Raw genomic sequence first — 16,592 nt, forward strand, 5'->3', positions numbered from 1 at the left:
AAAGAAAAGAAAAAAAAAGCTTTGATGTTCTCACAATTTTATTCAACTCCTTTATTTACGCTCATGATTGGGATACTTGATGAAAAATAAGCATGGATGTCAACACAAATTGGGAAAACAAGTTCTTCTCCTTGATGCCACTCGTCCATGAGCGTTCAGATCAATTCAACCGGCAGGGAGAGAGGGCTGAGGGGTTTGCACGTGGTTTGGAACAGAGCCGCTGCAGATACAAATAACCATCCATCGCTTAGATACACATGAGCGGTGATGTCACAGGAAGCTTTTGACATCATAGGAGCAAATGTTACCGGGTTACTGTGATGGCTTTACAGAGCAACGGCAGAAGCTCGCTGCAGTCCCCTGAAATGTTAATCCTTCTGACCTCAGCAACATAGTAACCTTCAACCTGCTGGAAATGTGTTTTGTTTTTTTTGTTTTTCACCCAATTACACACAAATTAACACTGTGAAACAAAAAAAGACTAAACTTTTGGAATTTAGACTTTGTCTTGGCATCACTCCCAAGTAGCTGCCTATTTTTCAAGGGACTTGCTGAGATCTGCATGCTCTGTAAACATCAACAGCATCGTGTGAAATGCAATGATGAGCTAGCGCCCACAGAAGGGCAGAGCTGGTACTACACCCCCTCTCCCACCCATCCCCAATGTCCCTCAGTTTACAAGAAACAAACAGGAAATAAAAAGATTGAAGAAAAAAAAAAAGAAAAAGAAAACCCCCCACCCCCCAATCGGGCCAGGCAGCACGCCACTGACTTCGTGTGCGTGTGCATGCTTGCGTGTAGGATCAGTGTGTGTGCGGCCGTGGCCGCCAGAGTCTCTGAGAAAATGAGAGGACTGGTGCATGTGTCTGTGTGTGTTTGTGTATGCATGTGTGTGCGTGCGTGCTGAGGCTCCATGGGGGTGAGGGGGACTCCTAGTATTTCTTCCCCGGGACAAACTCCTTTGCTTCAGGATTCAAGATGCTCTTCCTCTGCAGAGAGAAGGAAACAGAATAAAATTACTCATTTTATCAAGAACCGGCAGAGTGAGCGCAGCGCAATCAGACGCATCTGACTCACCGCCACTTCCTCCAGGTTGTTGTGGTGATCGCTGACCGACAGGCCGTTGAGCTGCTGCTGCAGCTGCCCCACCCCCTGGTTGTTGAGGTCGCGCGAAGGGATGAACCAATCCTGGTCCTCCTCCTCCAGCATTTCCTGGAAGCAGCGCTCCAAGAATTCCTGCTCCAACAGCTCCTCCTCTACCTGCAAGACAATAACACAGGAAAGGAAATGATAAATAATAAGATAGCAGTAAAGTGGAACAATAAGTGAAGGCATAGAAATGTTTAGACGTTACAAATTCACGCTTAAGCCACAAGCTGACAAAAACGTTCAACTCTCGGTAAGAAACCTTGTATCTGATGTGGCATAGGCATCAGAGTCCATTAGTGGCAGGGGAGAGGGGTATGAGTCTGCCAAGAATTAACCATTAACAAACATTTTGTTTTCCAAGTACTGTTGACAAATAAATCCACCTGTTCTCAGGTGAGGCTCTCATCCTGAGGGTGAATAAAGCATTATGTTATTTCAACAGCAACTTCGCCAGCAGCTCAGGGCAGACTCAACTTTCAAAGTAAGAGGGGAGGGATTGCTGGATGGTGAGGTCAAAAAACGAAAACCCAGGATGGACTGAAAAGAAGAAAGAAAAAAGCAAGTTGGACCTTCAGGAGTTAAAGTATCCATTTTTGTCACATGTACCTGTCTGTTATACTCCTCCTCATTCTCCATCCACATGTATTCAGCAAACGGGTTGGCGTCATTGTTTTCTCCCGCGTGGCCATTGGCAACCGGCTCTTTCCCTTCCTTTTCTGGAGCTCCGCCTCCTGGTGTCTTAGCCACCTCCGGACCGCTCATCTCAGCTGGCTCTGTGTGAAACAAAAAGGCACAGGTGTGACTGTTAGCGAACAGTCTGGATCATCCTGCTACAGTATGCACGCAATCAGACAACCGAAGAGCAAAGCTACGCAACTCCCGTTCACTAGCCCACAGCTGGGCCTCATCTGTTGTTAATTTACATTATCATATTTAAAATCAAGGCTCCATTATTTAAGCCTGGGATTCCAAATCGAATGACCATCAGCATCTCAGTCAGCATTGTGGGAGCAGTTTTCCAGCTGTAACTAGAGTCCGTCTGCTTATAAAAGAGGAAAAGAAAAAAAAGCCATTGTAAAGTAATTCTGCATCTCTCATGTTATGAATAGGAAACAGACTGAAATGCAACACCTGCTTGGACTAATCCTACTCAGCGATGTCTAAAACATCCTTCTGCAAACACCCAAATGAGCCTGAAGGATTAATAGAGTCTTTGACATTTTATGACGTTGATCAATAGTTTTTTTCCAGGTGGGTGAATTACAGCGCTGCAGTGAAAGGCCACAGAAACACACAACGGGTCCAGAGAGACATCAGTAAGATATACAGCACTATCACAAGGCGAACAAACACCCAGTTTTAAATCAGGTTTGTTTAGACCAATGACAGAGAAAATGTTAAAGTCAATCCCATTTCCCCACCAAATACAGCAGTTTACCAAAACGTCCAGCCACAAAAGGTTTACATCTAAATGAAGGCTGGAAAAAGGCGAAGTTTGAAACTCAACGTTATTTTAAAAAAGGTGTTAAATAAACACTGAGATATGAACCAGAGTACTCAGCTGTGTGCCAGCATGTAATCCTTATTCAGAGATGCTGATGCATGCTTTTAAACTTCGCAGTAATGAGATGAGACTCAAAACTATCATTTAACCCCCAGTCCTACACCCAGTCAACACCAAAGTAGCAACAGGGACAATTCACAGCAATTGTGGAAAACTAAAACAGACTTGCATTTGCTGACTAAAAAGAAAGATAAATGCACCGTTACAGTGATGGATGATTAGATAAGCCCCTTCCCCCACCATCTGGATGGAACCAGTACACAACTTTGCTCTTAAAACTTCTTTTTTTCTTAAATTTTATCATTAACAAACAGCAAATATGGAAAATAATGAATACAAAAATAAACAGTGCAAGTATTGTCCCATCAAATCCACAGAAGAGAGGACTTTATAAACCACTCTCTCAGCGTATCTAAGGAAGTCCCATATAAACAAGGCAAAGCCAAACCCAAGTGACGTAATGAGAGAAGAAGCGCAAACGTGTGTGTGGTTATTTTTCTGCAGTCAGCAAAGGCCTACGCATGATTCAATCAAGCCAAAAGCAGCGAGTCATCACATGTAATAGGGCCGCATCTTGCAATGTACGGCCTGTGGGCCAAATACACAGCCGCGCTGCTGCTTTAAGAGTCATTAGAAAGACAACAGCTAACATCTGTGTTCAGTACACACCTTTGGCAATAAGTAATGATTTTTTTTTTTTTTTTTTTTATTGATCATCACATCCCAATGGGTTAGAATAATTTAGCAATACTCTGCAATAAAACTATTCCCTGAACAAGTACTAGCAACCAGCTACATCTTTAGCAGATGATTACAAAGACTCAACGTGCAGGAGTGTACTTCTTCCTCACTGAATGGGAAAATCTGCACTGTGGAAGTGAAAGTAAAAACTGTGACATCACATCAGGTTTTCCCCCTCCATCCAAATACCTACTTCTCCTTCAAAAAGGGGCAGTCCCTGGATAACCACGCAATTTCCAGCTCAACATCTAAAGCTCGAGACTGGACACGGCATCCACACCTGGCCTGAATTTTATCAGAATCAAACATAATTTTTATCACAACAACTGAGTACAATGCTAAATTTGTGTCCACAACATAGGCAACACCTGGGGCTTATGAAGCCAATGAAGATGTGCCGAAAACAGCAGTTCCTCTAGTGGCCACTTAAGGATGGCTCTAAAAGCAGAGTCTATAATAAAACGTCTCAATACTTACAGTCAGGCACCAAAACACCTCTACTGATACTCTGTCCTTTCATAAAGACTGTACCATTTAAATAAATAAATAAATAAAAAGGGGTTAATGGGTGTGACCAGTTTGACAGTTTTCTCAAAACGCTGTCTTTCAGGCCTCAGCGCTGCTAAATCTAGTCACTGAATTAGGAGTTTTTCACCATGTTTAAACTCTCTAGTCCATAATGGACTCTCGTATTTTATTTCCATGTTACTTGGCTACTACAGAGATCTGTGTCTGTGCATGGCACTTGTGCAGTCAAAGCACGGAGCTCGTCAATCCTGCTTAAACAGTGAAAATGCATGTAGTCTGTGGTCCAGACGTGCAGCTTCACCTTTATGCTGTAAACAGGCATCTAAAACAACAGGGGTGTCTTAAAGTGTAGCCTCTTTCACATAAAACTTAAATACTTAAAACAGATGAGATTAAATTCATTAATTAAGCCTAATAGTCTTTAGTCATAAGCACTATTTAAGCCTGAAGCCAGTGGCTAGATCACAAGTATCCAATAATCTATTAAGAAAAGAGAGTGAGTTGATGAGATTTATGATGTGTGATTGCTTCTACGCACACAGGATTGCCACTATGATGAGACATGCCCAATCATGACATAATCCTCAGAGTGCCAGCCAGATGCAACAGACTTGTCATGACTCAACTGCAGCCTTGCAGCGGGGGGGGGGGGGAAAAAAATGATGATCTCAACAGAGCTCTGCTCACAGCTCCGGGGGTCAGCCTGATAAAGACTCACTCACTCACTGCAACGTGTTGTGACTTCAAAGAAACTTCGCCCATTTCAAAATTCAGCCCATAATATTTCTGCAACACCCGCGCCTGCAGTCCCCGTCTCCCTCAGCACAACAAAACAAACATGTTTGAGCAGAGTGTGACCCGCAGCAGCCGGCCGTTCAACGAACGCAGCGACAGAACGGACACGCTGTTCCTCAGAAGAGCACACATAAACAAGCATGATCTAAGTAGGTCAGTAGACTAAGAAGAAGAGGTGTGTCTGTTTCTACCCAACCGTGGGCGACGATAAAGACGTCTAACAATGCAGAGCAGCGACTCGCACAAGGTGAAAAAACAAAACAAAAAAAAAAACAAACAAACAAACAAACAAAAAAAAAGAAAACACATGAGAAAAATTTACAAGACACAGGTTGCAGAACATTTGAAGCCTGTGCCAGTCCGCTAACATTCACTTTTACTGCAGTCGATAAAGTGTTGTGTAATGAATCGGACTTACCATCAGCCAAAGCTTTAAAATAACACAGTTGAGATGCTGAAGGGGTGTGAGCATGCAAGCAGACAGCTCAAAGCAGGTAAAAGCCAGGAGGTTAGAGCTCAGGTGATCTTTTTTTTTTTCCCCACAATCAAACAAAAGTTATGTTTCCAGCTTCTCAGATTAAACGCCAAATGGTTATAAAATTATACTGAATGCATGACCTAAACCTCCAAAAAGTCAGATTTGTATGGATGCGAATCCCACCTCTAATATTAATTTCCAACAGTTGCCAAGTCACTGACATCATCCCGCCCCCACTGAAGTATAACTAACAAGAGTGCAAGGACCTCGCCAGCATGTGCTGCACATAGCACTTAACATGTTCACATTGCATAACCATGTGGTGGTTACCATGTAATATTTAGTTAGGCAAGCCTGGATCAGTGCTTCCCCTGTGCCTACGAGGATGATGGGTAAGCTGTAGAAATGTAAAATGCTCTTCTGCAATCCGGCGATACGGGAGGTGTCAAAAACAAAAATGTACAGAAAGTTTGAGGAGACAGAGTTCGACTTCTGAATCCAAGCAGCTTTATCTTGGAATAGCAATCATCATCAGCTGCAATGGAAGTTTTTGGACTGGATGATAAACTCAATGTCTTATTTCTAAGTTGTTGTTGTTGTTTTAAAAAAAAAAAAAAAAAAAGGGGGGGGGGTTTGACTCTTCCTATGAGCTAAAAAAAACAAAACAAAAACAAAAACCGTTTTGCTGGCTTGTTTGTTGTGGTAGTGAGAACTTAAGTCTGAAAACTGGATATGTACTTTGTGTTGGGTGGGTGGGGGGGGAATATGCAAAATTAATGACCATTTGATATTTTCAAAGCAAATTTTGTTCCGTGTGTCAGAGGGGAAAAGGGTCATTAAAAAAAAAGAAAAAAGGAGAAGATTATTACTGAATTTGAGTTTTTTTGTACTGATCTGTAAAACTAGGATATTTTAGGGAAAGAAGGGCTTTGGGAAATTCTATTAACGCAACAGCTACTGGTTCCACCTATTTAAAAGACTTTATTTAGTTGTTTTTTCCCCCCTTGAGGCAAGGAAGAAATGGGAGAAACAAACTGCAAAAGTATAAGATTAGTTACTAATTTTTACATTTTTCAAAGTGGTTTAAAAACAAGCTGAAACAGCCGTTCAAATTCACCTTCAGATCCCAGGAACTGCAACTAAATAACACTAAAACCTTTCAAATGTCCAAATGTTGGCTTAATACTCCTCTTGACTCCGTTTGTAATGGATACTTTGTGTACCTGCAAGTGTAAAAATAAACTCTGAATGTCAAGCAGAGACATCCAACCTGCGGGGAGACAAATACGGGGGGAGCTCCTACAGCCATGTCCAGCTCCAACTGTGCACAATGAAGACTTTGATATGCAAAAACAACCCGCTTCATAGCGGTCCGTGTAGCCTGACAGTCCGTGTGTGTAACAGGAGCAGTGCCGCGGCGGCTTACAGCCTGCTGACGGCTCTAAACCAGGTGTCCGGGCATACCTGGGAAGTTGGTTTAAAGGATTTGGTAGTTTCAGTCGAGGTAATGCTAAGTGGCTAGTTCCCAGCGGCTGCAAACAGACAGAAACGCACAGCTGCGCTGTCAGTGAGCGGGCCTAAGGTGAAAGCTACCCCACCAACAACAAAGGGTAGAGAGGCTGAGTGGAAGAAAAGCGTTTTTTTCCTTTCAAAGTCATTAAGTGGGCTTCTTAAAACGGCTTAAATGCGAACCACGTATTAAACAAAAAAATATACATTAAGCTACTAGAACACGCAAAGCACGCATCTGGGGCAAACCCCGTCTCTATTTGAATGCTATAGGCCAAACAAAGTGTGCTCCGCTATGAGCTAGCACGCAGCTACAGCATGGCAGCATCACTGAAGCAGGTCAACAAAACAAGGCTGAGCTCCGGGAACCACAGCAGCGGCAAACACGCACACACGACGAAGCTTTAACGTGTAACCGTTCGCGGGTCGGCGTTACCTGGCATTGTGCTCCTGCTGTGTGTCTCAACGCGTAGGGTAACACAAAGTTACTGTCAGTAAACTGCGAGCTCGTCGTGTCTTCTGTGGGGATTTCTCCGCGCTGCGATGCAACGTAGCTCCAGTCAGCTAAATCCTGTTAGCCACCTCGCTAACGTTAGAAAGCTGGGTCGGTTATGTGGTCTGATGAGGCGTTCATGTACTGCCAGGAATGTGGGAATTTGTACCTCAGACCAGACAACCTAGTAGATAATGTAAATCCCATCACCACCAACGCTATTGGAGTCGACTACTGTTAATCTTACAATCTTCTTTACCACTTGATGAGAGCACAGATAGGATCGATAGGAATGTAACAATGTAATCATTTGCTCATTTACTTTAATCAGCTTTAATGCACTTTTACTTTAAGTATTTCAATGCACTCTATATTGTGTGTGCAATTATTGCACTTCATACCCCATATGCTATTTAATTTAGAAGCTTTAGTTGCTTATTATTTTGAAAATGAATTGCATTATTACAGCTCAAGCTACTGAGCAATAATAATAACTATAACCCAATAATTTCATGTATATGATTCTATGTGCCATTTCACATGAGTTAATTTGCTTAGGTACAGCCTGTGTACTATTAAGCTTCTTAAATAGGAATATAAATCTTACTTAAGTTAGAAGTCTATAAATACTTTTTTCCACTTTAAAAAACAACTAATCATCACAAGATTATGTTTAAATTCTTATGCAGCTCCACTTTTCACTTTTCAACATAATAAATCTGCAAATGCAATAAATCTGTTGCACATGAGCTTGAAAATTGTGATGTTGTAGTTGTATAAGTTATGTTAAAAAAAAGAGAGAAAAGGGATTGCATTGGTTCACTCCAATCCATAACACATGAATACAGCTGACTGCTTTCAACAAAACCTATAATGATGCTAGTAAATATATCTTTTAATACCATGGCAATGACTTCAGCTAAACTTTAGAGGTCTGAGTGCTGACGTCAGTGAGTAAACTGCGACATTCAGCACACGCTGATCTCCATTTGAAACCAGTAACAAATGTTAGCAGGGATGTGGAGCGAAAAACAAAGCACCACCATAAAAACTGGTGTTTGTTTATCGTCCAAAAAACTATTTGAAGAAATGCAATAAAAAAAGATTAGCTCGCCTATCCAAGCAGCTACAACATCTGGTTAAATTCCACCACAGCGTTTCCATTCCTCTTCCCCTCAGAGGTTAATGGTGTGTGATTAGAGGATGAATGCCAAGACTGAACAGAATCCAGCTCGGATTCAGTCTGAGCAGAAATACACGGTAAATCATGGAGCCTCTCTGCTCTGCTGTCAATTCTGAGAATAAAACAAGCAAATTTGAAGGGCGACTTGTTTTCAGCCCATCATACAGAGTGAACTCCGAGCGTCACGACAAGCGCCAGCATCTTTTCTTCTTTGGCCTGCTGTTCGTTATGCTAATTGAGTGACAGCAGCTGACAACAGTTAAAAAATGGTTCCAAAAATAAAATAAAAAAATGCATGTGGCTTTTTTTAATAAAAGTATGTGTAAACCACTTACAGAAACTGTTTCTGAGGCTGCTAATGAACAGGACATTAACAGGCATGCTGTAAAAGCAATTTAAATCCTTTATTATCAACGAATTCAATTCATGTTTTTGTTTAATAAAATTTTGTCAGGAAGCAGTGAAAAAAGGTACAAGTGCTACCTCTGGGAAGACCTTTGGAGTAGCCAGAGGATATATGTAAAAATGAAGTCAGCTTCCCCGAAATTATACATTTAAGGAGTAACAATTTAAATGAGAGGTGAACAAGTTAGAAAAGCAGTAAACTAAATGTAAAGTGCCCAAGGAACACAAGGACAACAGGAATTCAGAGTGGCTGAAAGAAAAGTTTGGCTCAAACTGCTAACAGTGTGGACAGCAGCAAAAATATCTAATCAAATAAAAAATAAACAGATTAAATTTAGTAAAGGGAATGTGTGAGATGTTATATTTGTAAGCACCCATTTAAAATAAATTAGCCTAATGTAAGTGTGAAGAGTAGGAGATAAACTGAAAAAGTGTCTCTATTTTTTATTTAATAAGTGAAATATCCCATATACAATCACATGGGGAGACAAAAATCTCTTGTGGGGTTGCATTAGGAAAAACATAATCTGCCAAAATCAAACATGCAGAGCAACCTGTTGTGGTGATACGTTTTTAACAATGGAGAGTAGTTGAAAGTAGTCCATAAATGGGATAAGTAACTGATAGTGTGTGTAGTTAAAAGTAACTGATACACAGCTTTAAGTAATGAGTACTGTATATGCTAATGCAGTTTACACTGATTAAAACCGCTTTAACAATATCTGCTGTAATTTAATCAAGTTAAACAACATGAAGAAGAAGCTACAGATTATTTTAACCCCGGATGCCCTTACAGATACAACCCAAAAAGGGATTCGCGTTTTCTCCTGGGAAACACAATACACTTGTTAGGGAACTATATAAACCCTACATGGAATTAGTTCCATTAAACATGAAAGGTGGTGTTGCTGCAGAGGTACGTGAGTCTGTGTGACATGCTAGAGGATGTCTGATTTACATTAAAAAAACAACACCACAACACTGAGATTCTACCTAATTAGCTAGTCAGCAATGAGAGCTACAGTATAGATGGCAATCAAAAATCGGGCAGCACTTGAATGCAGCATGTGCACAAACATCTCGAGCTCCGTCACAGTACCTCTGTCTGTACTCCTGACTAACCCCAGAGACAAATGCCTGCGTGGCTCCGGAGAGAAACGCGCTTCTGGCGGTTGACTCCGAGAAGACACGCTTTAACTGACTTTTATGCGGCTCAAAATACTCTAATAATGGACAACATGAGGTCTGTTGTTTCAATTAGCGTGTTTTAAAAAGAGTATTAATTGAAAACTGCATATGTTCATAAACTTGGCTGCCCTACATTGTAGTTAGGCCAGTGTTACTACTGTGGAAGTTTGTTTTTACCACCATCACAACAGCCCGCTCACTCCTTTTTAGACTAAGCTACTGAAGGCAGGAAGCGTCAGCCTAGAGAGGATTTAGGTTTAACCACGTAAGGTTAACATTGTTTCATGTTGAGCTTTCTTTTTATATTTCTTGATATTATAAAGCAATCAGGTAGCGTCCCCTTTATCGCACCAACACTCACCACTCAACTTCAAGCGCAAATCGGTGCGGGGGGGCCGCAAGCCAGCTGTCTGGAGGAGTAAAATGCTCTTTTCCGGTCCTGGGTGTGAGAAGAAAACCACACAGTTGAGAAAATCTTCCTATAAACTCCAACTCGGTAAACCAGCGGTTGTCCCCTTGCTCGGTTTGGTTGCGTTATTAACAATAAAAAGAAAAAAATTCCCCGTTAAATCCACAAATTTTCTGCCAACACGTTGAGAGAAAAAAAACAAACAGTGTTGTAGTCGCGCTCGTCCAGCTGCACGCTTCAGCCATTGGTTGAGGTTTACGTCAGCCAAGGCCTCCTGACGACGCTATTGGCTAAAAGTGTAGAAACGCCCGCCCCTAGCTCGCCATTCACGCGACTAAAGAAAATACTTTACAGCCTTTTTATTTTCTTTCCACCATTTTTTTTTTGTAATCAACATTTCCTAATATTGAATGAACAAGCTCTCCCTGTATTTATAATATCTAATGTATAATATATAAAATAAAGAAATGACCTGTCCACGTGTAATTCTGACTTTATATTATTATGACTATATTTTAATAGATCCAGTCCTGTTTGTACGTTTAAAATATCTTTATAAAACTGTTATGTTATATTTGTTGCGATTTCGGCTGCACTCTCGGCCACAGCTCTCTTAAAAAGGTCATTGTTAATGTCAGTTACATTTTTTGCACCGTGTTGTAATCGCTACACTTTGAGACACCTCGCTCAGGGCAAAGGTATCAGGGCCAACTCGGCCTTCCCAGTTCAACTCAGCCTGCCTGCTGGGCACAGAGCTGAGAGTGGAGCAGAGTTTCAGTGTGCTCAGCGTGCTGTCCATTGACTGTGACAACCTCCTATGAAGGTAAGTGTTTTATGCTGAAGCTACCATATAGCTATATATATATAGATAGATAGATAGATAGATAGATAGAGATATAGCTATCTATCTATCTATGTAAATAAATGTTGTACTCCAGATTATATTGCGTGAGATTAACATATGTAATGAGATTAACTGGGAATTGTTCACTCCGGTGTATAGCTGGAGTGAACTGAGTGAACTCTGAAAACAAAAAAAAGTTTTAGGGCTCAAAATGCGGCCTTGTGGAGATAACATTTAACAACGTGGCTGCTGTTTTATCCCTTTACAAACATAAACTTGAACTTTGTCTGAACACGAGCTTTGTCTCATTAACATGTGCAGGACTAGAGATTAATCACAGAGCGACTGTGGCTTACGTGTTTTTCAGGGGAGAGGACAACCCCCGACCTCATTCGTGTTTCTGCAGGGGTCAGCGTTTAAGGGACGAAATGACCTCAGAGCAGTAAACTGTATTTTCTGTGGTACAAGAAAATAGTGAACGCAATACATTGATCAGTGACTGTCGTGAGTCAGAAAAAGCTGTGAGAAATTGTTTTTAAATGTCACTTGCTTGCGTCAATCTACACATATGCAGCAACATTGTTACTTTGTGTGATATTGCTGAATACACAGCTTATTTATTCAAATGTAAACACTATAATACCCTGTGGGAATAATAAATATAGACTTTCTAAAAACCTTTTTTTTTTCCTGAGTGCACTTACAGTATAACTGATGCGCGTGTTGAAAGCGACGAGGTAAACAGTGCTGCTGCAAACCGGGTGAATGTTTTATCCATTTGGATTATTCAGAGCAGCCACCGCATTTGCATCTGAGCCCATTTCATCTATTTTTGGTCAAAGTCAATGACTCGTGTTCACCCGTTTCCCCCTCGTGCAGCTCTGGAGAGCTGGAAATGGTGTTGGTGAGAGCAGCTGTTGTGAATCAGAAACACTGTTGTCACTAATGACAGTGACATGAACGTAAGTGACTGTGTGCTGAAAACAGAAAATGAGCACTGCCATAGCGTGTCACAAAGGGTTTGAACATTCTCTGTATTATCAGCTGCCTACTTATACATATTGCACTTAAAATCTTAAGTGTTTGGCTGATTGTTATTTAGTTTTCCTTTTTTTCAACTTCTTCTTGCACTTTACTGGAATAGCTGCATATTTCCCAGATTTAAAAAACCCAGTATTGGGTAAAACGTATTTACCCAATACTGGGCCTTAGGTAGCAGCCATGGTGGCATAATACAGCCTTCCTAAGCCAGGGTGTGGGTTTGAATCCCATCTAAGTGAAAGCAGAGTGGTGCAGCCAGAGCATGCTGGGCCAATTATCCAGAGGGCGATGAGCTGAATCCATCTTCTGCTAGTGTGATTTTTCTGCAGTTAGCCCTCAGGGATTAATAATTTTGCATGACTAGTTTAAAATATGCTTATTTTGCTTTTTTCCCACTCACAAAGAGAATTTGATCAGGTGGGCGGGGCTTCTGCACTCACAGCCACAGCTGTGTGCCTGAGATGACCATAATGTGGATGTCAACTCTCAGAGACATCATACACAAACACTCACTGAAATGGCAACTTTAAAGCTTTCAGGTCAAAGGGATCAGTCTTGCACACGTGGTGGGAGGAGTCATCTGCTTCTGGACACGAATAAGACCGGAAAATTGGCGATAGACTTCTGAAGGAGGAGGACGGCTACATGGCCAGTGTCTGTCCTGTGACAGGATGTTGATGTGGTCGAGGAGCACCTGGGCGTCCACATCAACAGCGGGCTCAACTGAGAGATCAGCAGAGAAGCTCTGTTTCCAAAGGAAACTGAGACCCTTCATAAAAGTGTTTTTTGTCATTCTCTCTTTTATTCTTTGAATCTATATTATAGAAAATAAGGAATCAATGTTGTCACAGGTTATGTTTAGACACATTTTTGGTTAGCAGCAGTGTTTCAACATTTAAGTTTTTGGCACTCTTAACACCTTGATGAGGCTGAAAGCAAAGCCTTTTAATAGAATAACATTCAGCCTCCGTGCTCTGCCAACATTTCTTAATCCTGGCAACTTTCAGTAGGAAGGGTGCATTACTCTGACATCACAGCGGAGGGCGACTGTTGCACACAGGGTGACTGTTGGCCTGTATGACGTGCCCACCGACAGGAACATTATTATTATTATGAAGTAAGTTTGGATCCAAGTAGAGCAGAACAAAGGAAATATGAGCCTCCCTCAATTATTGAAGGAAGCGGACACAGCTTTAGTCACAAAAATGTGCCAGATGACAGAATGAGCAAAGTCATAAAAACGTAACAGTCCATCATTGAGGTTATGACTTTTGAAAACAGTGCAGTGCTCATGATTTGTGTTCTTTTACACACATTGCCCGAGTTCAAAGTCAGGGTCTGGTTTAGGTCTGATTTCTCTGGCAAAGACAGACCAGGTTTATACACCACATCACTGCTTTTGACTGTAATCACAGAGAAACAGGACTTCACCATAAATCCTCATTTTAACAGATCCCAAACCTGCTACATTATTTCTGCATTTCAGCTTTATGCAAATACATGCATGTGTGTGTGTGTGTTTAAGTGTGTATTCATATCTTTGTGGGGACCAAAATTTGGAAGTTTACTATACTTGTGGGGACCAAAATCCTGGTCCCCATGAGTTTGAAGGCTCAAAATGTGGTTTTAGTGTCAGGGTTACAATTGGGTTATGGTTAGGTTTAGGGTAAAGGTTAGGGTTAGTCATTCATTTTTCATGGTTAGTGTTGGGGTAAGGGGTTAGGGAAAGCATTATGTCAATTAGATGTCCCCATAAGATATGAATACCCGACATGTGTGTGTGTGTGTGTGTGTGTGTGTGTACTCAGAAGGAGATGCTAGACATAAAATGAGCATTCAAGCGCGCCAGATGTTCCCTATAGAGTGTCAGCTTAAACGCATGTGTGTGCATGTATCTGTCTGCAGCCGCAGCGATCTCTCCTGTGGGAAACAAACGAAGGGCTAAAGAAATGGTTCATGTCCTTGTGATTAAAGACTAAAACTACGACTAAAACTGCATCCAAACAGCACGCAGAACGATTTCTAGTTTTTGACTAAATGAAGACATGTGCTTCAGTTATTTTAAAGGATGGCTTGACAGTTTTCAAGATCTAAAGAAAAAAACATCTTAATGCTTTTTTGATTTCATCAAATCAACTGGACATCTTCCAGAAGATTTTTTTTCTTAGGATCAGTTCCCTTCTGTGTGTTGTGCACACGCCTTTCTATGAATAGCAGTTGAGGTACAGTAACACAAAAGAAGCTGTAACTTTTAAACATAGCACTTTTTGTTTGACTAACTCAAACTTCTAAGTTTCAGCTAAACTTTGCAACTCAGAACAAGGAATGCAGGTTTTGTCCCCATCAGGAAACAATCTTTTAATGGCCGCTATGAAACGAATGATTACATCCAACAAAAACGGTCTCAGTGGTCACATGGGTACCAGAGTGTTGCTTCAAGACGGACTTGGAAAACTGAGCATAGATGCACACCACACACGTCCACACGTATATTGTTATAGGAGTTCGTGGTAAAATAACGAGGTACACACACATTTGCAGAAATGTTCCCCTCTGACTTTTCCCCCTTTTTCCCTCTCTTCGTTGCTGTTGCACCACATCCCCCTCCCTTTTCCCCCTTTCCCTCACTTCCCTCTGCTATAAATTTCATCCCTTGTCTTTTGCTATTGAATCATAAATCATACACTCACATCCTGTAACCCCCCAATCCCCTGCTCCCTCTACTTTTTATTACACAATAGCGCAGACTTTATGTGTCAGGGCAGACATGCTGTGTGTGTGTGTGTGTGTGTGTGTGTGTGTGTGTGTGTGTGTGTGTGTGTGTGTGTGAGGGGGTGTCTTCCACTCCATCCACTTCAGGCTTTCCTGTGCTCTGGGTCCCCACCCCAGGCTGCACCGGTGACTTTGTCCGATGCAGCTTGCACACAGAAACACATTTGCATGTACAGTTTGTGCACACACTGTGGAACATCAGACACACCCTCACACACAGACAAACAGGACATGACTCGTTAATGCACACACACGCACAGCACCCAAAAGTCTAATACTGGCCTTTATTTTTCTGCAGAAACTCAGAATTCTTGCAGTATTCCTGCATGCAGGTGCTTATGATCCAAGGTTCTGTTAGCACTCAGCCTGCAGTGAGCAACAGGCATGCACTGGGTTTAATTTTAGCATGACTAAAAAAAATCCTCTTGTTGTACATTTGTTCCTGAAAGTTTAAAAGAATGAGAAACCAATACTGCTGCTTCATTCCCCCTCTAACAGTTCCCCCTCTACACTGTGGGCCTCAAGTGTTCAGATTCGGGGCCTCTTGGTTGCTGAAAATACTTTGGCTCACATTTATTATAATTTCCATAGTTTATGTATTGTGCCATTGTTATTTACAATCCTGGAAGCTCATATACACACTGCTAAAGTGTCAAATAATGAGGTTAAAGCTTCATTGCTCTAGATGTTGGCAGAGTAGCCCCACCCACCTGCTTTTTAAACCTTCTGTTTACAAGGGGCAGCCAGTCAGCAGGAACTTGGCTTCAATAGCAGAGAAACAGCCTGTTTTAGACAGTTAATGAACTGTTGGCTGCACAAAGGTATATGATAAATAAGGATCAGTTTGACTAATAATGTAAAGTTACTAGCTTTGAAGCTGGAAATGAGTAGAATATGTTCTCTTTAAATGGAAAGGTCTTGCATGTTCATGCTGCACAATCGGTTTGTTCAAAGACACTGATAAGACAGAAGCCAGTAATGCCATCAGCGGCGACTTAGTTTATCATAAAACTTAGCATGCTAATTAACATTAAGAAGAGCTAATAAGATAAGATATAAGACTGATTTAATTTATCCCAGATTTAGAAAATCATTTTCTTCTAACAGTTAAAAAAATAGAAGTTAAACACAACAAACAAATATAAGAATTTCAAAATCAACAAAGCAAAAAATAGATATTTAAACTTTTTAACAGAGTAGAAGCAAAATAGAGATTTCTGGCATAACTTCACCAACCACTAACGTGTTCCAGTTACACTCACACGTTCCCCCATCACCTACGTCATTAGTTACATCTTGTTAGTGCTGGGTTGGACATCTCTTCTGCTTTCAAAACTACCTGAAGTCTTCATGAAACAGGTTCAACGAGGTGATGGAAACTTTCCTCAGAAATTTTGGTCCATATTGACGTGATAGCATCACACAGTTGCTGCAGAGGTTGGCTGCAAATCCATAATGTGATTGTCCCATTCCACCACATCCCAAAGGTTCTT

The 16,592-nt window shown here is 41.3% G+C and overlaps 1 protein-coding gene across 2 annotated transcripts; it reads right to left on the reverse strand.

Moving 5' to 3' along the window:
• Positions 1-20: 20 nt before the first annotated feature.
• Positions 21-10,639, reverse strand: paip2b (poly(A) binding protein interacting protein 2B). 2 transcript variants are annotated; one of them, XM_031736765.2, is made up of 4 exons: positions 10,395-10,639; positions 1,756-1,922; positions 1,078-1,260; positions 21-989 (listed from the first exon to the last, which is right to left on the reverse strand). In XM_031736765.2, exons 2-4 carry the CDS (start codon positions 1,909-1,911, stop codon positions 933-935), a joined length of 396 nt encoding a protein of 131 aa, XP_031592625.1. In that variant the 5' UTR covers positions 1,912-1,922; positions 10,395-10,639; the 3' UTR covers positions 21-932. The 2 variants fall into 2 exon arrangements, with proteins under 2 accessions (XP_031592625.1, XP_031592624.1); XM_031736764.2 differs by lacking the exon at positions 10,395-10,639 and adding an exon at positions 7,201-7,370.
• Between the last annotated feature and the right edge of the window lie 5,953 nt (positions 10,640-16,592).

Source organism: Oreochromis aureus, linkage group 3 (assembly GCF_013358895.1).
Source record: "Oreochromis aureus strain Israel breed Guangdong linkage group 3, ZZ_aureus, whole genome shotgun sequence".
Taxonomy (NCBI): Eukaryota; Metazoa; Chordata; class Actinopteri; order Cichliformes; family Cichlidae; genus Oreochromis; species Oreochromis aureus.